We start from the raw sequence: 25536 nt of genomic DNA, 5'->3' as shown, positions 1-25536 counted from the left end.
GCAACAAGAAAGCTAAGACCTTATTTTCAAGCTCATCCCGTTCAGGTGTACACCGACCAACCACTACCGCAAATACTGCAAAAGCCAGATGCCTCTGGGCGATTACTCAAGTGGGCGGTGGAATTGGGGCAGTACGAAATCAACTTCCAACCTCGAACAGCTATCAAAGGCCAAGGCTTGGCCGACTTTATGGTGGAATGCATAGGAAAAACTGAAAGCATCCCAAAAGCCAATCTCGAGCCAACACCACAGCCGAACAACACTGAGAGCAAGCCGGCCTGGAAGCTTCATGTGGATGGATCGGCCACAGATCAGCTATCCGGCCCAGGAATTGCCCTTGTCACACCTGGGGGCAAATGTTATCTAGATCCTGTTAAAATAATTCCAACACAAAGCCGCTTCCAAAAATCCGTATTGGCATCTCGTCACCAAGCACACTTAGATTCTTGCAAGAATTTATATGCACTTTTAACCGAATAATTCCCACAAGTCTCAAGTCGCTAACTCCAACCATCATTAGCGGCCGAATCACTAAGTTGAATGGACAAAATAAGGTCCTGATCATGGGCAACAAACAGGTCCCTCACAACATCCTCATCCCACGCGTGAGTACCGACTTGAAAGAGGCAGCTGACCGACTTATTCACAAGAGTAGGGTGCCGTGAGACAACATAGTTGTTTGAATTATGTGGAAGCCAAGGATCATTAAGAATGGAGACATTTTTCCCATTAGCAATTGTTCTTTGAGCACAGGCGTGGATAAGATCTTTTGCTTCAAGAATACTACGCCAAATGAAACTAGGATTGTCTCCCAATACAGCTGAAAACAGATTACCAGTAGCATAATATTTAGCCTTATAAAGCCTACTAACCAAAGAATCAGTATTAACCAACAAACGCCAATATAGCTTCCCTAAAAGAGCCAAATTAAAGTCTCTCAAGATTCGAAATCCCAATCCCCCTGCATGTTTATGGTGACACAACCGCTCCCAGCTCATCCAATTAATACCCTTACCGCTACTTGAATCTGAGTGCCACCAGAACTTGGCCATAAGCCACTCTAACTCCTTGCAAGTGTCTGACGACAAGAGGAAAACATTCATAGCATAACTTGGCAAGAATTGAGCAACAAATTTCAACAATACCTCCTTTCTCGCACGAGATAAGATACGCCCTTTCCACCCTTGAATTCTCTTCTGAAGCTTATCCTTAAGAAAACCAAGGATAACATTCTTATTTCTCCCAATCGAACACGGCAAACCCAAGTAATAGCCATTTTCATCGGCCTCATAAATTTCCAACATAGCACAAATGGAATCTCACACCTCAATTCCAGTATTATTGTTGAAAAACACAGAAGACTTAGAGAAATTTATTCTTTGCCCAGAAACCACCTCGTAAGTATGCAACAAATCCTTCACAATGTACGCTTCTTCCTCAGTTATCTTACAGTAAATGTAGCTGTCATCAGCAAAGAGCATATGAGAGATTACCGATGCACCTCGAGCAATTTTACACCCCGTGAATAAGCCACCTTGTTCATAACTCCGCAACAAACTAGAAAAACCTTCAGCACAAAGAATAAACAGATATGGTGATAAAGGATCCCTTTGGCGCAACCCTCTTTGAGCAATAATGGGCCCCAACTCCTTCCCGCCATGTGAAATGGTATAGGAAACAGAACATACACATTGCATAACTAAATTAATCCAACAACCATCAAAGCCCATCCTTACCATCATAGCTCGGAGATAACCCCACTCAAGCTTATCATAGGCTTTGCTAACATCTAGCTTGAGTGCCATATAACCATCCCTCCCTCTTCGTTTCCTCTTTAAGTGATGCATAATCTCGTAAGCAATCATGATGTTATCCGAGATCCACCGGCCTTGCAAAAATGCACTTTGAGTAGTAGATATGATAGACGACATAACACTCTTAAGCCTATTAGCAACCACTTTGGACACAATCTTGTACAACACACTGTATAACGTAATGGGTCTTAAATCCCCTATATCCATAGGCTGCATCTTTTTAGGGATTAAGACCAAGATGGTTTTGTTAACGTCTGTAGGAAGAGAACCATTATGAAAGAACTTCTTCACCATATTGATGACATCATCCTTAACAATCAGCCAACACTTCTAAAAAAATCGGGGGTCATTCCATCAGGCCTTGGGGATTTATCTGGATGCATTTGGAACAAAGCTTTCCAAACTACTTCATCTGAAAGCGGTAACAGCAGCTCAGTATTCTGCTGGGATGATACACATGTTTGCACGCTGCTTGTGACTTCTCTCCAATCGGTTTGGGAAGAGGAAAAAAGCTTGTGGAAATAAGAAACCATAAGATCATCCAAACCACTATCCCAGTCAACACATGCACCCGAATGATCTTTAAGTTTTGCAACAAAATTATTCCTTCGTCTTGTAGTTGCAGAAGCATGAAAATACTTTCTATTATTATCTCCCTCTTGCAGCCACAATTGCTTCGATCTTTCACGCCAGAAAACTTCCCATTGCACATAACATTCGGCAAAGTGCTTCTTTGCTTGTTTGTAATTGGCTACAGAGACTTCATCCCGACACAATTTCGACTTCTGCACTTCATTTTTACATTTTTAACCTTTCTTTAAAATTCCCAGTAACCTCCTTACCCCAAACAGCCAGCTTGTCCCCACAAAACTGAATTTTATGCATAACATCATTAGACTCACAAATCTCCCAGCTATCCTTTACAATCTGACAATAAAGAGGTTCCCCCAACCACACATTTTCAAACCAAAACCGCTTAACAGAATTGTGGCATGCAGCAGGAACCATGACCATAAGAATCAGAGCATGGTCTGAAGTTGAAATTTCAAGATTATGGAGCTTAGCAGAAGTGAACATGTTCAACCAAAAAAGATTAGCTAGCTCCCTATCCAAACGCACTTCTATCCAATGATTAGTACCACACCCATTCTCCCAAGTAAACGGATAACCACATAACTCCATGTCTTGAAGTCCACTGTCAACCAAAGACTGTTGAAAACCTTGGATTAAAAAATTAGGGAATCTATTACCGCCCCTTTTGTCATCACGAGATAAAACATTGTTATGATCACCCATCACACACCATGGTAGATTAGAACGATTAGCAAGAGTACGTAACAGGTTCCAAGTAGAAACACGCCTACTCCTATTCGGTTCCCCATACACCCCAATGAAACGCCATTCCTGCACACCTTCAGAAGCAACTCTCACATCTATATAAGCATCAAAAAATCCAACCAAAGACACTTCATCCTCAATTTTTGATAACAACACAATACCTCCACTCCTACCATTGACATCTACGACTATCATGCCATCAAATCCCAACTTCACACACACTCTCTCCATCTGAGAACGATCAGATAGAGTCTCACAGAGAAACACAATACTGGGCTTCTTTTGGACCACAAGATCCTTAGGGTTTGTTTGGAAGTAACTGTGTAATTACTAGGTAGGGTAATTACTAGGGTAGTAATTACACAGTTTAGTAATTACACTGTAAAGCAATAATAAGAAGACACAGAAATTTTATAGAGGTTCAGCCTCGAGCAGTTCGGTAATAGCCTAATCCTCGTTAGTTGTATTGACTTAAGAATAAGGAAGAAGATTCCTTTTCTTATAGCTCTTACAATAATATCTCTGAATATATAATTCTTCGATAGCCTTAGCTTATAGCGTTTCGGCGTATGATCTCTGTTTACAGTTTTTCGATCGATCCCCCTGCCCAGTGAACATTCCTCACTATTTATAGGGCAGGAAACTTGAGGAGGAAGAGTTTCCTCTCTCGTTACAAAGCGCATAAACAGAAAGATCGTGTGATCAATGCTGAATGCTAGGATCGTGGGATTGAGGCTGAATACACCGATAGTGGAATCGTGTGTATGCCACATCCACGCAAGTTGATCCCTGAGTTATAGGGATTGAGCTAGTGACTCACGAAGTGCTTGGTTGAATTCGCTAAGTGTTGCTCATTCTGCACGGCTCGTTGAGTATTCCATTATGGACATGCTAGCGAAGCGTCCTGCTCGGCATGTTGATCCGACCAGGTGCTCTAAGTAGATGCCACGTGTCACCATTCTTGTGATGCCACGTCAGAGTGCCAATTTTGGGAGAACATCATCTTATTCGAAATATGATGATCCCACTGCCTCTGTTGTTTTGACACAACCGAAGAGGACAATACCATTTAGTTTTCTTAGACATAATTCACAGTACCTTGTCGTAGTGGGAGAGTTTCAAGGAACTTTACTTCTTATGACTTGGAAGACACTAGTGATCAAAATCCATTGTAAGTTTAAACAAGTAATGGATTGTCAAAAAATAAGAAACTAAGAAGAAAAGCCACGAGAACTATGGTTTGACCCAATCACATGGAGTAACCTAAATTTTTCTATTACAAGGACATAAAAGGAAATTTTCGTTAATAAGTCTATTCAATGGACTTAACAAAACTTCCTGTTCCTAGTTTTGAGTTTATCTAAACCTACTTACTCTAGTGCAAGCAACTTACTTTAGTAAGATGCTGAAGGTTTTTCTTTCTAATGGAAATCTATAGAAGCTTCTCGACTTCTAAGCATAGATTTTATTTATCTATGGAAAAGTCTCAACTATTCTAGAAAAGATAAAGCCGTGGAAAAATTCCTTAAATCAACAGATTAGATATGCTTTTGTATGCCTTAGACCAGATACCTGCTGTTGAGTGGGAGTAATGAGTAGGTATCAGATTAATCTAGGAGAAGAACATTGGAAGACAATCAAGTAAATCCTAAGATTAAGAAGAGGAACTATATGTTAGTCGATAAGGGTGAGTTTAAAACTCTTAGACTACACCACATCAGATTTCGAGACTTGCCTTTGTGCTAGAAAGTCTGCTGATAAGATGGTGATTACTCTGGGGGTGGAGTAGTGATTTTGGAGAAGTGTAAAAACCTATCTGAAGTCTCTTGGTCTACCAGAGAGAGACTGAATGTTAAAGTTGCAGGAAAGGTACTTATTCAGTCTAAGGAAAGTTCTATACATTTGTGGCACCGTTCCAACTTGACGGGGACGTCGTGGTTGCGGACGTTGATTACGTCACTGAGGGGCTTGCTGAGGCGGTTCCTCATAGGAGGCAGGGTGCCTTGGGCGCCATATGGGTGAGTCCTCCATCCAAGATTTCGAAGGCACGCCTCCGCACTCTCAACCAGGACGGATACCTGGGCGAGCTGGACTACTACATTCCCGCCCACGACAATCGCGCTACAGACCCTGATAAGGGGATGTGTGCCTGGTCGGGGGCTCATGGCCAGTAAGGGGCGCTGATGCCCTTGCACAAGTACTTCCGGGATGTGGCGGACTTCTTCAGCCTCTGCCCGGTTCAGATTACTCCCAAGGGCATTAAGTATTTGTCCGCTCTCTTCGTCCTCTACGCTTCCCAGGAATGGGGTGCTCCTTCTCCCCACGAGGTCGCTTGGTTCTTTGACCTGAAGTCTACCACCAAGCAAGGCAGGTCAGGTTATCTTTACTTCTCTCAGCCAGGTTTCAAGTGGTTGAGCGGGACGGACCACAAGGCCATCAGCAAAATAGGGCGTTTTGTTGATGAGTACTTCATGGTGAAGGATCCGAAAATCACCCGGACTCGGTTTCAGCAGATTCTGACATATCACCGTCCTCCCCTCACCCTAACTCTTAGGGATGGGGCTAAAAAGCTTGCCCGGTTGCCGGCGGAAGACAGGGATATCATCCAGTTGACCTCCGACGAATATCTGGTGCAGTACGGGCTTTACCCAGAGGACTTTTCTTCTAAGTCCGTGACGGGGAAGAAGGGGAAATCTGCTGCTGCCCGGCCTGAACGAGCTCATAAGGAGGATGAGCTCATTCAACTAAAGCGAGAGGCGAAGTTGAAGGGAGATTCTCAGGCAAAGCAGTATGCTCAGGAGTCTATGTGTAACACCCTAACTAGTATAGGCGTATTACGTGATTTTTAAACGTACTATGTAGCTCGTTGCTATTCAACGAGGTTTATGGAAAATCGTGATTAATTAAAATTTTTGCTTTTTAATTTAACTTATATAATATTTTATACAAAATACTCGGGATCCCGATTACAAAATACTTTACAAAGTTTACTGTCTAAAACAAAATACTTGTCGCCTAGCGACTAATTACAAAAGCACTGCTGTCCTGAGGATCGTACGCTCCAGGCCTAACCGCCCTGACATGTACAATCTTCATCGGCTCGTCCTCACTGTTCCTCAGCCTTGGCCTTGCCCTTACCTACACATGAACATAGCACTGTGAGTCGACAGACTCAGTAAGAAAAGCATAAATCATAAATCATACATAATCCCGTGTTATGATCAGATGCCCATACCCTTGACCATAACCCTAATTGTCATGTCCCACACGATACTGAGTCCCGAAAGTTCCTACGACGGTACTTTTGACAAAGTAACAGCCTATACTCAGTACACTGGTCATACTCTAGCTGCTAGTCATACTCTAGCTTTACCGATGTGTTACAGTATCAGCCTATACTCGGTTCACTGGTCATACTCCAGCTGCTAGTCATACTCTAGCCTAACTGATGTGATACGGTCAAACAGTACAGTACCACCAACCCTAGTATCAGCCTATACTCGGTTCACTGGTCATACTCCAGCTACTAGTCATACTCTAGCCTAACCGATGTGATACAGTGTCAGCCTATACTCGGTACACTGGTCATACTCCAGCTGCTAGTCATACTCTAGCTTTACCGATGTGACACAGTCGGATGGTACGAAGCCAACATACATATCTAATGTAATCTAACAGGCTTCCTAACATACACGCTAAACATGTAATACATATGCATACTATTATACTAATCTTACCTCGATTCTGAATTCAAGTGTGTCGGTCAACCTGAGTGGAACGAACTGCACGGCGATTTACAGACTCCTAAACCATAACAATCACAACACTAGATAAGTGATACGCTAAATCACTTCCCGGGGACTTAAACTAGAAACTAGAAGTTTCCCTATCGATAAAAAGCATGGCAATACCCTAAACAACATAAAAATGGAAAAACTAGGGTTCTCAAAAATGACCCAACCGGTAGACCGGTTCTACAACTAGAATTCCAGTTCTGGGAATTCTTGGAACCCAACCGGTAGACCGGTTGCTGAACCAGAATTCCAGATCAGAGCAGGAAACGATCAAAAATTCATAACTCATTCCAATCAACCCCAAATCACACCAAAACTTCTAGACCTGCTAATTAGACCCTAAGGAACATTTCCAAAGCATCAAAACCGAGCTTCATGCATAAAATCAAAAATCACCATTAAAGCTCCAAGCTTTGAGTTCAAAACTCAAACTTGGTTAAACATCACTAACATGCATCCAAACCAGCTCAAATCTACCTAAATATGCATATAATAACCTCTGAAAACAACAGCAAGCATCAACAACAAGTGCAACAACAGATTCCATTATTTCACTTTGAAAAACATAGTTTTTGAACCAAAATTGTAAACTAGTTTAAAACCAACCAAACATGCATCAAAAACAGTTTCATTCCACTCAATCAAGCATGCTTAAACCTCTGAAAACAACACAAACACAGTAGCAAAAACACTTCAAGAACTACACATGCAACCTATTCAATTTCCTTAAAAAAAACAAGAAAACATCAAGACAAGTTCAAGGACCTTACCAACAACTTGAATTACACTTAGATTGGTTGAAAATGCTTGAAAAATCAAGAAGAACTCCCAGCCCTAGCAGTCCACACCAAGCCGAGAGAGAGAGAGAGAGAGAGAGAGAGAGAGAGAGAGAGAGAGAGAGAGAGAGAGAGAGAGAGAGAGAGAGAGAGAGAGAGAGAGAGAGAGAGAGAGAGGAAAAGAGCTTGAATTTTTCTTAAATTTTCTAATTTTTCTAACTTGGATAAAATGAGAATAAAGGCATATAATTAATCTTTATTTCAGCCAAAAAGAAGCCACATAATCACATTACACTAAGCCCACTAAAGGACAAAGCATAAAGGGCACTAAAGGGTACTTTGGGAAATTCTAAATTCCCTACCACTCCCGACATTCCCAATGTCTAAATAACCGTCCCACAATACTAACATACTAAGTTGTGATTTTACTGAGCCAAACACCGAGTTCCATGTTACCGGGCACCGAAAATGCAAAATTATGAAATTCACTATATGACATAAAATGCATTTCAGAATTCTAAAATAACAGCATAAATAATTATTTAAATATCTATAAATAATTTTTCATAATTAATCATAATTAACTGTTAATTTCCAAATTAAACTAAGCGGTCTTTACAACTATCCCCCCCTTAAAAGGATTTCGTCCCCAAAATCTAACCTGAACAACTCTGGATATTGAGCTCTCATATCTGACTCTAGCTCCCAGGTGGCTTCCTCCACCTTGTTGTTTCTCCAGAGTACTTTGACCAATGCTATGGTCTTATTCTGAAGGACTTTATCTTTTCTATCCAGGATCTGCACTGGCTGTTCTTCGTATGTCATATCTGGCTGCAGTTCAAAGCTCTCATAACTGAGTATATGAGTAGAATCTGAAACGTATTTTCTCAACATAGAGACATGGAATACGTTCTGAACTGCAGAAAGAGCTGGAGGCAACGCTAACCGGTATGCCACTTGACCTACCTTCTCGAGAATCTCGAAAAGGTCCTGTAAACCTAGGGCATAACTTGCCTCTTTTCCCGAAACGTTTGATCCCCTTCATTGGAGACACCCGTAAAAACACCTGGTCCCTTACTTGGAACTCAACATCTCTACATTTTGGATCTGCATAACTTTTCTGTCTACTCTGTGAGGCAAGCATTCTAGCTTTTATTTTCTCAATTGCCTCATTGGTCCGCTACACTGACTCCGGTCCTAGGTATTTTCTCTCCCCTGTCTCATCCCAGTGGATGGGAGATCTACACTTTCTACTGTATAACAGTTAATAGGGAGCGATCACTATCGTACTCTGATAACTGTAGTTGTAAGAAAATTCTATCAACGGTAGATATCTACTCCAAGAGCCTTCAAAATCCATTACACAGGCTCGTAACATGTCTTCCAGTATCTGAATTGTCCTTTTGGACTGCCCATCTGTTTGAGGATGGAATGCTGTACTGAATTTCAGTTTTGTACCCATTGCTTGTTGCAAACTCTGCCAAAATTTGGAGGTGAACTTCAGATCTCTATCTGAAATTATAGATTTCGGTACCCCGTGAAGTCTTACTATTTCTTTAACGTACAATTCTACCAACTGATCCACTGTATAGGTTGTTCTAACAAGCAGAAAATGAGCAGACTTCGTGAATCGATCCACCACAACCCAGATGGAATCGAACAAACCCGTGGTTCTAGGTAACCCAACCACGAAATCCATCGTGATATCCTCCCACTTCCATTCAGGTAGGGTTAAAGGCTGCAACAACCCTGCTGGTCTCTGATGTTCAGCCTTAATCTGCTGATAGGTGAGGCATCTCGATACTAATTCTACCAAATTCTTCTTCATACCGCTCCACCAGAAGTACGGTTTAAGATCCTGGTACCTCTTGGTGGTGCCGGGACGCCAAGGACATGTACCGCGAGTACTGCGCGGCCCAAGTTGCCTATGGTGGGAAAGAGGTGGCTACTTCAACTTTCGGCCAGGCTTCTGACCAGGCTGCTGATGCTTCTCCTGCTCGAACAACAGATCCTCCTGCTCCAGTCAGCTCAAAAGAACCAAATCCAGAGCCTAGGACTCCAGCTATTTGAACATTGATCTTTTTATCTCTCCTATTTATATATATATATTATATATGGCCTTAAGGCCTTTAAGACATCATGACCGGCCAAGCGGTCTTTAAACTTGGAATTAATTTTCATTTTTTTGACAACGGGCTGACCGGGCAGCTTTTAATCCCGGTACTTATGCTCTTGTTATCCTTAATGAATTTCATTTTCTGTTTATAATTGCAGTGCAATTGTGATTGTTTTATGTTTACCAAATGCTTTGTATAGGTATAGGTGCCCCCCAAGTGACCGAGCAGACGTATGACTCTTGGTCACTTGTCTTTTGCAAATATATAGCTTTTCTGTTCGGTGTTTTGGCTTTGACTGAACCTTTTATACGCACTTTAGGTAAATTATAATCATGCTATTTTTTTTGACTCAATAGAATTGGAAATACTATCTTTATTCTTTTATTGATCGAAAATGTATTTGTTACCGTAGTAACTTACATCAGAGCTAGTGATCCAATGGATCTTTTTAGCTTAACATGACATAAAACAAATAAGAAATTGTACTTTAAAGTGGTCTACTCGACCTGAGTACTTTTGTTTCTGAAGCCCTTGCACGGAGTCCGCCCAAGAGGCCATTCACTTATAAGCGAATGTTCAATAGTACTTTAATGTGGTCTACCCGACCTGAGTACTTTGAAATGGTCTATTTGACCTGAGTACTTTGAAGTGGTCTACCCGACCTGAGTACTCATTGGTAGTATTTCCTTAAATGTTCTCCATTCCAGTATCGTGGTACTAAAATGAGTTGCATTTTTTCGTCATACTTACCAAGTTTGTATGCTCCGGAGTCGAGAACTTCGACCACCTAATAGGGTCCTTCCCAGTTGGGTCCTAGTCCACCTGACGTGCTGTCTTTGGTGTTTAGGAATACCCTTCTTAGGACCATATCTCCCACAAAGAATTTCCTAGCTTTCACTTGTTTTTTGAAGTATCGAGCTACTTTTTGTTGATGCGCTACCAACTTTAAGTTTGCAGTTGCTCGTTTTTCTTCGATTTCATCAAGTGATTCTGCAAGGAGTATGTGATTGGTACCTTGATCGTACGTCAACCTTCTGTGGGATGGTGGTTCGAGTTCGACGGCTAGCATAGCTTCATAACCGTACGCCATTGAGAATGGTGTCTGACCGGTTGCTGTTTTTTCCGTTGTACGGTATGACTTCGGGGAGTTCTTCCGGCCAATTTCCTTTGGCATCTTCAAGCTTCTTCTTTAGTGTGTCCTTCAGGGTCTTGTTGACTGCTTCAACTTGACCATTTGCTTGTGGATGTGCCACTGCGGAGAAGCTTTTGATGATGCCATGGTTCGCGCAGAAATCAGTGAAAGATTGACTGTCGAACTGCTTGCCGTTGTCCGAAACTATTTTGTACGGTACTTCGAACTGGCATATGATGTTCTTCGCTATAAAGTCTTGAACCTTCTTTGATGTGATAGTTGCGACTGGTTCGGCTTCAGTCCACTTTGTAAAGTAGTCGACTGCTACCACTGCGTACTGCACTCCGCCTTTTCCTTTAGGTAATTGTCCGATTAGGTCAATTCCCCAGATGGAAAAGGGCCACGGACTTTACATTTGTGTCAGCTCGTTGGGCGGAGCTCTTGGTATCTTTGAAAATCTCTGGAATTTGTCGCACTTCTTGACATAAGCTTTCGAATCTTCGATCATCGTCGGCCAAAAGTAGCCTTGCCTTAGAATTTTCTTCGATAAGCTCTGTCCAGCTGCATGATTTCCACAGAATCTGTCGTGAACTTCATATAGAAGTCGTGCAGCTTCATTTAATGTGACGCATCTGAGTAATGGCATTGAGAATCCTCTTCTGTACATGATCCCGTCTACGATGATGTACCGTGCTGCCTTTCTTCTCATTTTCCGAGCTTCATTTCAGTTATCTGGGAGTTCCCCAGAGTTGAGATAGGCTGCTATTGGCGTCATCCAGTTGGAGATGTGTCGATCATTTCGATTTCTTCCGTGCCGGTGATGCTAGGCTCTTCAAGAAACTGGATCGGGACCAGGTTCGCCTTGTCACTTATATTGCTACTCGCAAAACGGGCTAGCGCATCTGCTGTTGTATTTTCCACTCTTGGAATCTGCTTGAGGCTATAGCTTTTGAATTGTGCGAGCAAATCATGTATTTTGCTCAGATATGCTATAATTTTTTCTCCCTGAGCCTCGTATTCGCCAGATACATGATTTACCACTAGCTGTGAGTTACTGCAGATTTCGATGTGCTCGGCTTTCATTTCCTTCGCTAGTTTGAGTCCAGCGATTAGGGCTTTGTATTCGGCCTCATTGTTGGAGGCTTTGAATCCAAATTGGACCGCTGCATGCAGGTGTTTCCCCCCAGGTGTGACAAGGGCAATTCCTGCGCTGGATAGCTGATCTGTGGCAGATCCATCCACATGAAGCTTCTAGGTCAGCTTGTTTTCAGTGCTGTTTGGCTGTGGTGTTGGCTCGGGATCGCCTTCTCGGATGCTTTTAGTTTTTCCTGTGCATTCCACCACTAAGTCGGCCAACGCTTGGCCTTTGATAGCTGTTCGGGGTTGGAAATTGATTTCATACTGCCCCAATTCCACCGCCCACTTGAGTAATCGCCCAGAGGCATCTGGCTTTTGCAGTATTTGCCGTAGTGGTTGGTCGGTGTACACCCGAACAGGATGAACTTGAAAATAAGGTCTTAGCTTTCTTGTTGCTAAGATGAGGCAGTAGGCGAGCTTTTCTATCAAAGGATATCGGCCTTCGGCCTCGATGAGTCTTTTACTGATGTAATAGACTAGATGCTTTACGCCATCTTCTTCTTTGATTAGTACGGCGCTTATGGCATGCTCCGTTACTGCCAGGTATATCCCCAGTTCCTCACCGTCAAGAGGTTTAGAGAGGACGGGAGGTTTTGCGAGCTATGCCTTTAGATCTTGAAAAGCTCTTTCACATTCTTCTGTCCATTCAAACTTTTTGTTTCCTTGCAGGATGTTGAAGAATGGGACACATTTATCCGTTGATTTTGACACGAATCTGCTAAATGCGGTGATTTGACCAGTTAGGCTTTGTACCTCTTTGGTTTTTGTTGGCGAGTTCATATACAGGAGGGCTTGGATTTTTTCTGGATTAGCTTCAATTCCTCGAGCGTTGACGATGAAGCCTAGAAACTTTCCCGAGCTGACTCCGAATGAGCATTTTAGGGGATTCAGTTTCATGTTGTATTTTCTGAGGACTTTGAAACATTCGTCAAGGTCGTCTATGTGCCCCCCAGCCTTTCTGGATTTGACGAGCATATCATCCACGTACACTTCCATATTTCTGCCGATCTGATCTTTAAACATTTTGTTGACCAGTCTTTGGTATGTAGCTCCGGTGTTTTTAAGACCAAATGGCATGACTTTGTAGCAGTAGAGACCCATATCAGTCCGAAAACTTGTATGTTCTTGGTCTGGCGGATGCATCTTGATTTGATTGTAGCCCAAATAAGCATCCATGAAGCTTAATATTTCGTGCCCGACTGTTGCATCGACGAGCACGCTTTGTTGAAGTCTGTGAAGTCAATACAGACTCGCCATTTCTTGTTTGGCTTAGGCACGAGTACGGGGTTCGCAACCCAAGCCGGGTAAAAAGCTTCAATGATGAAGTTGTTATTGCGCAGCTTTTCAACTTCGTCTTTCAGGGCTACTGCCCGTTCTTTATCCAGCAATCTTTGTTTTTGCTGAACTGGCCAGATATTAGGATCAATATTCAGGACGTGCAAAATAATAGAAGGATCGATTCCGACCATATCCGCATGTGACCAGGCGAAAACATCTAGGTTTGCTCTCAGAAATTTTATCAATTTCGATTTTACTCCGAGCAACCAACCCTTTCCGATTTTCAGCTTTCTGCCGGGATAGCTGGATCGACCTCGATCTCTTCTAATTCTTCAACAGGTCCAACATTGCTGCTCGGGTCCCCAAGTCGAGCATCCACATCTTCATCCTCGCCTTGGGCGGTTTCCTACTTGGGAATATTTATTCCCTTATCCGGGCTCTGGCTGGAGGATACTTCATTCTTAGCCTTGGCCACTGCAAGGTTGTAACATTCCCGAGCAGATTGCTGGTTCCCTCTAAGACACCCTACCCCATTTTTGGTTGGGAACTTCAGGCACGAGTGGAATATTGATGTGACAGCTTTTAAGTCATACAAGGCTGGTCGGCCTAGCATTACGTTAAAGGCTGAAGGAACATTCAATATCAGGAACTGTGCCATGATAGTTATGCTCGTTGGAGCTTGTCCAACTGTGAGGGGTAGGCGAATTTGTCCCAGGGGCGCTACTCCTTGACCGGAGAAACCATAGACGGGCTGAAGGCACAGAGTTAAATCCTTGAACTGGAGCCCCATCTTCTCGTAAGCAGTCTTAAACAAAATATTTGAAGAAGCCCCATTATCGATCATGGTTCTGTATACCATTTTGTTTGCTATCTGGACTTCCACGACTACAGGGTCATTGTGCGGAAATCTTATCTGGACAGCATCTTCTTCGTTGAATGTTATGGTTGGCTCTCCTGCTCGTGGAACTTTGGGCTTCCTTTCTTCCACGGCCAGGATGACTTCTTCTTGCTCATGTTGAGCTGTGCGGGCATATCGCTCCCGAGCTTTGCCCGTGTCTCTAGCGATGTGCGAGCCTCCAATGATGACTTGCAAGTGTCCATCTATCGGTGGGGGCATCAGATCCTGGTTATTCTGACCTTGGTTGGCCTTGACATACTTCTGTAAGTGTGGGTTGTTCTTCTTGATCAGAAGTTCTATTTCCCACTTCAAGTTGTAGCATTCGTTGGTGTCGTGGCCGTAGTCTCCAGGGACCCGACAAAATTTTGTCATATCCCTTTTGCTGGTATCTTTCTTCATGGGCCCGGGCTTCTTGTACGGAATTAGCGACTGAGTCGCTATATACACACTTTCTATATCCTCAGTTAGGATAGTGAATGCAGTGTGTTTGGCGCGATCATGGGGAGTCTGTTCGGGTTTTTCGGTGAACTTTCCCTTTTTCCCGTTCCCTTGCTTGTGGTTGTTGCCTGAACGCTTGCCACTTGAATTGTTGGAATATTGGGGAAGCTGGGCGGACGTTCCAGTAGAAGGAGCCTTCGTTTTGTTCGGCTTTTGCTCACCTTCTGCTCGCTGAATGGCTTCTTCGAGCTTGATGAAACCTTTGGCCCGGTCAAGGAAATCACTCATCGAGTCGAGCGGTCCATTTTTCCTTATGTCCTTCCATAGTTCGCCAAGGACTTCAATGCCCCCCAGTATCGTGGATAACTTTCCATCCTCGGTTACCCATGATACCTTGGTTGCTTCCGTCATGAATCTACTGATGTATGCCCGGAGTGGCTCGCCTGGTCGCTGTTTTACTTCGACCAAATCTTCCAGATGCAATGGGAGTTGGCATGAGGAAGAGAATTGTGCATGGAATTCCGAAGAGAAGGTCTTCCATGAACTAAACTTTCCTGGAGCCAACTTGAAATACCATTGCTGTGCGGCCTTTGACAGAGTTGCGGGGAAGATTCTGCAACATACGTCTCCTCGCACCCCTTGTAAATCCATTTGCATCTCGAAATACTTGAGATGAGATAGAGGATCTTCTCTCCCAGTGTACATCTTCCACGTTGGCATCTTGAACTTGTGAGGTAGTGGCAGGAGGTTGATTTCTGGTGAGAAGGGAGTTTCGCGTGCACGGTCTAACTCAACATCATGTTACGCTGCCCGGCCATGCCATGATACATGTTCTTTAGTTCGTCAAGCTGGGCTTGTACGGCTGGGCTGACTTGATTGGCATTCTGGTCGGGTTGGGCTACGTCAGCGTGTTTCTGAGCGGGGAGTTGAGTATGGGCTCCGGACTGGACATTCGCCGCAGTATTCTGCTCATCTATTCCCATTCTTCTGTTTAGGTCGTCCCTTAGGTCACGGGGTGTTCCCAACCTTTCGAACACAGAAGAACCTGGCTGCCTTAGCGATTGGTTTGCTTGGTTGGCAAGTGGAATGGCTCCATTATTTTGCGTGGATCCATCGAGCATGACTCCTCCTGATGAATTCCCGGACAAGGTCTGTACCTCTTGGCCCACGAGTGGAACTCGTGACCGGAGATTGGACGGCTGACCGTTGTTTGTTTGGGAAGCATTCACCGTTGGGTCATCCTCGGTTTCTCCAAGGGCAATGACGCTCGGCGCCTGCTGGCCTATAGTCTGATAGGCTCTTCGTATCAGCACAGTGGCTTGCTGACTACGATCTTCGATTTTTGCATGGTGAGCCCTTAATGCCTCCATCTCTTTGTCCCTCCATTCGGCAAACATACGCATATGTTCGTCAAACACGAGGTTTACTGCGGCACGTAATTCTTCCTGATCGTGATGCAGGGTATTGTTGTGACCCTGCATGAGTCCAAGCGCAGCACGGAGGTTTTGCAATTTAGTTGCATTTCTGATGGTCGTATGGGCGCTGATGCCTGGTGGAACAGTCATGTTATGAACGTCCTGGCTGTGTGCGGAACCGTTGTTTCCAGTCTCTTGCACGCCAGGCGCAGTTTCAGTAACAGGAGTTGTTCCATCATTCACCACGCTTCCCGTCTGTCCAGGACTGACAGCGGGTGGAACCCTCAAACTCCCTGGGTCCTACAACTTCGGATCCAGCGTCTGTGAGTTTGATGGGTCGGACAGGCCTCTACGAGTTTGCACCATCGTGTCGAAAGAGCGATCTGTGATTCAGCTCTCAATGAAAGCACCAAAATGTTGACTTCGCTTTTAGCCAACAACAATGAGTCTTTTTGATAAGCGATAAACAATATGTTGTGATCTGAATATGTAGTAAAGCAATAATAAGAAGACACAGAAATTTTATAGAGGTTCAGCCCCGAGCAGTTCGGTAATAGCCTAATCCTCGTTAGCTGTATTGACTTAAGAATAAGGAAGAAGATTCCTTTTCTTATAGCTCTTACAATAATATCTCTGAATATATAATTCTTAGATAGCCTTAGCTTATAGCATTTCGGCGTATGATATCTGTTTACAGTTTTTCGATCGATCCCCCTGCCTAGTGAACATTCCTCACTATTTATAGGGCAGGAATTTTGAGGAGGAAGAGTTTCCTCTCTCGTTACAAAGCGCATAAACAGAATGATCGTGTGATCAATGCTGAATGCTAGGATCGTGGGATTGAGGCTGAATACACCGATAGTGGAATCGTGTGTATGCCACATCCACGCAAGTTGATCCCTGAGTTATAGGGATTGAGCTAGTGACTCACGAAGTGCTTGGTTGAATTCGCTAAGTGTTGCTCATTCTGCACGGCTCGTTGAGTATTCCATTATGGACATGCCAGCGAGGCGTCCTGCTCGGCATGTTGATCCGACCAGGTGTTGTAAGTAGATGCCACGTGTCACCGTTCTTCTGATGCCACGTCAGAGTGCCAATTTTGGGATAACATCATCTTATTCGAAATATGATGATCCCACTGCCTCTGTTGTTTTGACACAACCGAAGAGGACAATACCATTTAGTTTTCTTAAACATAATTCACGGTACCTTGTCGTAGTGGGAGAGTTTCAATGAACTTTACTTCTTATGACTTGAAAGACACTAGTGATCAAAATCCATTGTAAGTTTAAACAAGTAATGAATTGTCAAAAAATAAGTAACTAAGAAGAAAAGCCACGAGAACTATGGTTTGATCCAATCACATGGAGTAACCTAAAGTTTTCTATTACAAGGACATAAACGGAAATTTTCGTTAATAAGTCTATTCAATGGACTTAACAAAACTTCCTGTTCCTAGTTTTGAGTTTATCTAAACATATGGCTTGTGGTAAAACTGGTTAATTACTTACTCTAGTGCAAGCAACTTACTTTAGTAAGATGCTGAAGCTTTTTCTTTCTAATGGCAATCTATAGAAGCTTCTCGACTTCTAGGCATAGATTTTATTTATCTAAGGAAAAGTCTCAACTATTCCAGAAAAGATAAAGCCATGGAAAAATTCCTTAAATCAGCAGTGAGAGGTCTCAGATATGCTTTAGTATGCCTTAGACCAGACACCTGCTATTGGGTGGGAGTAATGAGTAGGTATCAGATTAATCCAGGAGAAGAACATTGGAAGACAATCAAGTAAATCCTAAGATTAAGAAGAGGAACTATATGTTAGTCGATAAGGGTGAGTTTAAAACTCTTAGACTACACCACATCAGATTTCGAGACTTACCTTTGTGCTAGAAAGTCTGCTGATAAGATGGTGATTACTCTAGGGGTGGACTAGTGATTTTGGAGAAGTGTAAAAACCTATCTGAAGTCTCTTAGTCTACCAAAGAGAGACTGAATGTTAAAGTTGCAGGAAAGGTACTTATTCAGTCTAAGGAAAGTTCTATACATTTGTGGCACCGTTCCAACTTGTCTTAACTACTAGTGTTATTTCCCGATTAACCAAAAAGTAGTTGCCAAAAGTATAGAATCCAGTATCCCAAGAGAGTAGACATATAGAGAGGAATTTCACATTATCAAGGATTTTGTGATTAAGGAAGAGTAATGGTGGCGGAAAGGTTGTGGTTAATTCAACCTGTCAAATCCTATTACGAGGAGTATACTACTACTACACTTGATTTGTATATCAAGGTGTTGAGATTATTTGAAATGCACATTTTGTTTTATATTAGTGCAAGTGGGAGTTTGTTGGGTTTTGTGCCCTAAATAAAAACCCTTTCAATATAATCAGATTTACTTATTAATAAAGATCAGAAATAACATTTTATGTTGCATGGTTCACTTGATTTATTTCATGATTATATGCATATTATGTATGAATTCTATTTAAGTCCAGAACATATGAATTTGTTAATGATTATAGTGTTGTCAACACAGTGGAATATAATCTTAATTATATGTTCGAAAGTTTATTCCCTGATTTCTCAGTTCACTGGATTTAGACGGACATGGTAATCAGCGATAGGTATTCTTACACCTTGGATAAGTGTTATGTCCTTTCCAGGGTATTGGCAAAGTTTACCAGTATCGGATGTATGGAGTATACATCAGAAGGGACCGATATTGAACTTTGATTAGATATATTAAAATTTACCGTAATATCTATTCAATTCAATATCACCCATTGATCCTAGATCAAATGATCTTAATCCTAATATGATTAGGTTCGATCTCAAGAGTATTATACATGTTCTTTGATTTGTTAGTTAATCCTACTTTTGGGTTAGGGTGATACGTACATTTTGGGAACATGATAGTATAATTGAGTGGGAGCGCTAACATAAATATGGAGTCTATAACTTCTATAAGAATTTAGAAGTGAAACGATGATATCCTTCGAGCTTGGCTAAACAGAGATAAATGGTGGAGATCTCATTTCACTTCGCTGAAATATCATTTATACGGAGCTAAGTGTTTTAAGGATAAAATACATTGAAGGTGTAACGGTAACTTAGTGCCTATTCAATGTAGATCATCTATTAGAGGGTCATTGATCAAATTAGGATTATAACAATGGATAACTAATGATGTATCTATATCGTGGAACATATAGAGCGTTCTATATGACTGAGAGTGCAATTCCAAGTTCTAAGTGTGGATTCAATAAGAAATTAATAAGTTAGGGAATTTACTTGGTAAATTCGGTTCGACTTATTGGAAGCTCGGAAATATAGGCCCATGGTCCCCATACTAGTTGAGACCATACTGCTTGTAAGACTAAGTTAATTGATTTTGATTAATCAATTATAATTCTAAAGTTAGACTATGTCTAGTTTATGAATTTTCACTAAGCAAGGGCGAAATTGTAAAGAAAAGAGATTCTAGGTTTATTTATTAATTAAGAGACTTTATATGTCTAATTAATAAATATATTAAATGACAATATTATTTAATAATTAATTTTTAGTTATTAAATAATTAGAATTGGCATTTAAATGGTTGAATTTGAAAATTGGCATTTTTGAGAAAATGAGATGCAGAAATGATAAAACAGCAAAATTGCATAAGTGAGGCCCATTATCCAAAGCCCATGGTCGGCCACTCTTATAGGCTTTTATCATTTATTTTTTCATTATTTTAATGTTAAATAATTCTGACTTAAACCTAGGTGGTTACCTATAAATAGATAGTGATGACTCTCATTCACACTTTACTTTGTCAGATGAAATTTGAGCCTCCTATTCTTTTCTCTATAGCCGAACCACTTTCCCTCTTCTTTTCTTCTTCAATTTCGAAATTCTTGAGTGATAGAGTAGTGCCCACACACATCAAGTGGTATCTCAATCATAGTGTGTAAGACTGTAGGAGATTCCAAACAATAAGAAGAAGAATCAGCATCAAAGGAAGGAGAGAAAGAGATCCAGGTTCAGATCTTGGTGGTGCTCTGCTACAGAAAGGAATCAAGGGCTAGAGATCTGAACGGAATGAGTCATTATATTCCGTTGCAACCAATGTAAGGTTTCCTAAAACTCTTATTTGTTTATTTCACTGTTTTAGAATTCATATTAGGATGTTAATGAAACATACATGGTAGTAAATCTAGATCCTGGTAAAATATTTACAGCAATTTTTTCCTAGTATTAAACTAGAATTAATAATTAAGTCTCCTCTATACTTAATTATTTATTTCTTGAATTTAATACATTTAATTAAATTGAAAATTCAATATCTAAGTTGATTTTCATCATGACACTTAAATATTGTTATTTTCATGATATTTAATTAAATAGAAAATTATTTTAAGTTTGAAATCTTATTTCAGAATAACTTAAATTTGAATAATTTTCAAAATATATATTTTATTTTATTTTATTAATCTTTTTCTCACAATTTCGAAATTGCATTTCTTAAATGCAGAAATTTCGAATTTTATTTGAAAAATAGATTAAAGTTGACAATTATTTATTTTAATTTTGGACCAACTTAAATCAATGATTTTTTCATTTAATGATTAATTAAAATAAATGAACTAAAATATATTATAATTAGAAAATAAATTAATTAGTCAATGAAAGTCTAGATAGATATTATCTGTTTTGCTTGAAGTCTTTTTCTAGTATATTTAATTAAATAGAAAATTAATATTTAAGTTGATTTTCATCATGATACTTAAATATTTGAAATTTTTCTTTAATATTTAATTAAATAGGAAGATTATATTTTTTGTTGTAAATTAATTTTTATTAATTAATTTTGGGCCAACATTAAATTAGAATAATTTTTTTCAGGATTTATTTTATTTTATTTTAACAAGCAATTTCGAAAATTGTATTCTTAAATACTTCAATTGTTCGAAATGAAATATATTTATAGAAAATTAAATTTGAGTTGTAAATTAATTTAAATTAATTTTGAAACAACTTAAATTGTTTTCTAAATATTTATTGGAAATTATTACTAAGATGAAAATACGATGATAGTATAATTGAGTGGGAGCGCTAACATAAAAATGGAGTCTATAACTTCTATAGGAATTTAGAAGTGAAACGATGATATCATTCGAGCTTGGCTAAACAGAGATAAATGGTGGTGATCTCATTTTACTTCGCTGAAATATCATTTATACGGAGCTAAGTGTTTTAAGGATAAAATACATTGAAGGTGTAACGGTAACTTAGTGCCTATTCAATGTAGATCATCTATTAGAGGGTCATTGATCAAATTAGGACTATAACAATGGATAACTAATGACGTATCTATATCATGGAACATATAGAGTGTTCTATATGACTGAGAGTGCAATTCCAAGTTCTAAGTGTTGATTCAATAAGAAATTAATAAGTTAGGGAATTTACTTGGTAAATTCAGTTCGACTTATTGGAAGCTCGGAAATATAGGCCCATGGTTCCCATACTAGTTGAGACCATACTGCTTGTAAGACTCAGTTAATTGATTTTGATTAATCAATTATAATTCTAAAGTTAGACTATGTCTAGTTTATGAATTTTCATTAAGCAAGGGCGAAATTGTAAAGAAAAGAGATTCTAGGTTTATTTATTAATTAAGAGACTTTATATGTCTAATTAATAAATATATTAAATGACAATATTATTTAATAATTAATTTTTAGTTATTAAATAATTAGAATTGGCATTTAAATGGTTGAATTTAAAAATTGGCGTTTTTGAGAAAATGTGATGCAGAAATGATAAAACAGCAAAATTGCATAAGTGAGGCCCAATATCCAAAGCCCATGGCCGGCCACACTTAATGGATTTTATCATTTATTTTTTCATTATTTTAATGCCAAATAATTCTAACCTAAGCCTTGGTGGTTACCTATAAATTGATAGTGATGGCTCACATTCAAACTGAACTTTTGTTAACTTTGTCAGATGAAAAGTTGAGCCTCCTATTCTTTTCTCTATAGCTGAAACCACTTTCCTTCTCTTTTCTTCTCTTCAATTTTGAACCTTGAGTGAATGAGTGAGTGCCCACACACATCAAGTGGTATCTCAATCATAGTGTGTAAGACTGTAGGAGAATCCAATCAACAAGAAGGAGAATCAGCATCAAAGGAGGAGAGAAAGAGATCCATGTTCACATCTTGGTGATGCTCTGCTACAGAAAGGAATCAAGGGCTAGAGATCTGAACGGAAGGAGTCATTATATTCCGCTGCACCCAATGTAAGGCTTACTAAACTTTATATGTGTTTATTTTATTGTTTTAGAATTCATATTAGGATGTTAATGAAACATACATGGTAGTAAATCTAGATCCTGGTAAAATATTTCCAACAGTTATTATGGACATCCAAGGGGGAGTATTATAAATATTAATAATTATGTGGATGTCCAAATCTTTTATTTATTACCATTAATTGTAATCAACATTACTTTTTTTTCTTAGTTTATCTTTTTCTTAGTTTTTTAATATTTCACTCTTGTATTTGTATAAATGGGGGTTCACTCCATTGGAATAAACAACTGATAAATTCTCATTTACTTTCTCTTCCTCTTTCTCTCTTCATCTTCTTTTTCTTTCTTTTCATCTACTTTATATTATTTTATAACATGAAGTTTTAATAAGCTGAAAATAGTAAAAATAAAAAAAATAAAAAATAGACAAAGTAGAAATATAAAAATTTATTTGTTAAAATATAAATGTAAAATTAAAAAAATATATATTTAATGTAAATTTGCTTTATCAGTCAAAGATATAATGGATTTTCACCAAAAACATTCTACAAAAGTAGACTCTAAATTCGATGCCATACATCACGCAGTTTATTAATGGAACATACTTTTTTTTTTTGGTTCCTTTAATATTTTTTTTTTTTAAAAAAAAAAAAAAGAAGAAGAAGAGTAAATAATAACTTACTACATTTGTTCATAGAAGATACAAGCTAGATTCTAAATACAATAAAAATGCAAAAGTGCCAAACGGAAAGTTTATGTGAAACCAGAAAATATGGAATTTTCCGATTGGTGGGCTACATTGACCCATTTAATTCTCTACCTTAAAAGTAGATAATTCTTCAGCCAAAACAAAAAGTAGAAAATTCCTTAAAAAAAATAATGAAAAAAATCCACAATTTGATATTTGTTTTTGTCATCAAGTTTTATGTTTTGGTAATTAGCCCTCCCCGCTAAAACTATTCTGAAAGACATTTTTCCCAATGCACATCAAAGAGAATCAAATTACAATAAAAATGAAAGGGGCCGCTCTAAGCTTATGATTAATCTGTGCTTTATTGATTAGTTATTACTAATTAGTATGTTGTATTACATGTACACATATAAAGTAAGACATGTGAGTAAATCAGTAGTAATGTTCCCTCCACATATGTTTGGGTCATGCCCGACCGCTGCATACAAATGCCTCGTTAATGGGAAAAGCAATTCCTTAATTTGGGGTCTAAGGTTTGATTTTTAGAAGTGTTGGTTTAATTTCAAGAATATTAAGAATTATGCGTGAAAATAGGATTGTACCTTTTTTTTTTCTTAATATAACACTCCAATTTAGCAGAATTTTTTTATTTATATTTATGTATGTTGGAATTATCTAAAATATTTTACAAAATTTTAATAAATTTAAAATAATTTATAATATAAAAAATTGTATTGAAATAGTTTATTTAACATACCTATAAAATAAAGAATGTTAAATTTGAAACCTATTTTGGTATGTTACAATTTGAATCTTATTTCTCAAAATTTTACTGAATATTTAAAATAACTACAATGTGTATAATCATAAAAAAAAAAAAAAAAAAAAAAATAACTAAAAAAAAAAAAATAACTAAAAAATTTTCATGAATGAATATCGAAATACACATTTTAGAATGATGCATTGTAAAATTTTCTTCCCTTATATATTTGCTTGTTTTTTCAAACTGTGAGTTCCAGGCGCTAATGGCGTCAATTATGAAATAGGCTCCAAAGTCATTAAAATAAGATAAATATTTGGTGATTCATGATGAATGGAGTGTGGTAATGGATAAAGGCCTTACTTTTTAGACCTTTTCTTCACTCTCACTTGATTCTCGTTCGATTTTTTGGGATTGCCCTTATCTACTTTCTTCCCATGCTTGAGGACTAATTAAGCCTTTCCAATTCTTTATCACCAATGCTATACACTTTTTCTCAACTAACTCTTTCCTTTCTTTTTTATTTATTTTTTTTAGGAAGTCTGCCAAATTTCAAAAGCAAGGAAGTGTGTTATGATTACCCAAATCCAGTTATATTATTTGGATAATTACATAAGACACCATACTTTGTAAAAAAATTATATTTTTAGGCTTAAAGATTTTTTATATATATATTTTTACAATTTTTCAGAGAAACAACATGAAAAAAATTTAAAAAAAAATAATAAAAAAACTACATAAAAATAATAAAAAAATAACATTCATATAATATCAAAACAACAACAAAAAATAATAAATTTACAATAAATTAACAAGAGTACAACATAAAAAAAAAATCGTATTTTCTGTAAATAAAATCATAAAAATTATAAAATTATTTAAAATTCCATAAAACTGTCTTTTTGTTGTTTTTATGTATTTCTGAAATAATCCCTATATTATTTCACATTGTTAAAGCGTTATTATAGGTGTTAACGCAAATTTTCGTTAACGATTAATAAGCCTATTCTATAATAAACTAAACACAGATATAAGAAAATTGATAAGAATAAGAATAATAATGACACCAAGTTTTTACGTGGTTTTGCAATTAACTCTGCATAGTCCACGAGTCTATCTTATTCAGATATTTCTGGATACTGAATTATGATTTTTTTTCAATCAGTGATCTCTTTCTCAAAGATTTTTCGTACCCTTTTCTGTATAATCTGTCCCTATTTATAGGAATATAGGTTGACAGTTATTTACATTTGAATTTGAAATACATAACTGTTTTCCCAAATAGTGGGCTTTGACGACGTCCAATTTTAACACGGTTATAGTTAAAAATTCGTATAACCGTTTGTTATTCCTATCTTTAAGGTAGTGGACACTGACGTGGGATAGGAGCATCTCGCTAGAGGCATTTCGCTTTGTACATAGATGAATGACTTGGTTTATTCATATGCCTTCTAGCAATGGCATGAGCACCAGTGTACTAAGTAAACTTAAGAACTGCTATTTGACCATAAGGCCTTGCTGACTGCACAATCATGTCCTCCATGTTTCCAAGTTGTTACACTTAATTATTATAACGTGAATTATACGCTAAGTGTTCCAATAGCCAATTCGCCTCGTCAATACTTTCTTATATGTAGCAAGGTAGATGTCTCG

The 25536-nt window shown here is 38.8% G+C and overlaps 1 protein-coding gene across 1 annotated transcript; it reads right to left on the bottom strand.

The window, feature by feature from the left end:
- Window positions 1–500: 500 nt before the first annotated feature.
- Window positions 501–1304, bottom strand: LOC133038255 (uncharacterized mitochondrial protein AtMg00310-like). Its single transcript, XM_061116346.1, has one exon. The coding sequence runs from the start codon at window positions 1302–1304 to the stop codon at window positions 501–503; it is 804 nt and encodes a 267-aa protein (XP_060972329.1).
- Window positions 1305–25536: the final 24232 nt, after the last annotated feature.

Source organism: Cannabis sativa, chromosome 5 (genome assembly GCF_029168945.1).
Source record: "Cannabis sativa cultivar Pink pepper isolate KNU-18-1 chromosome 5, ASM2916894v1, whole genome shotgun sequence".
Classification (NCBI taxonomy): Eukaryota; Viridiplantae; Streptophyta; class Magnoliopsida; order Rosales; family Cannabaceae; genus Cannabis; species Cannabis sativa.
This window is presented reverse-complemented; position numbering and strand designations above follow the sequence as displayed.

What these genes read in the sequence shown, in the direction of transcription:
- LOC133038255 (XM_061116346.1), bottom strand. Translation starts at nt 1,304, where the DNA reads ATGTTGGAAATTTATGAGGCCGATGAAAATGGCTATTACTTGGGTTTG.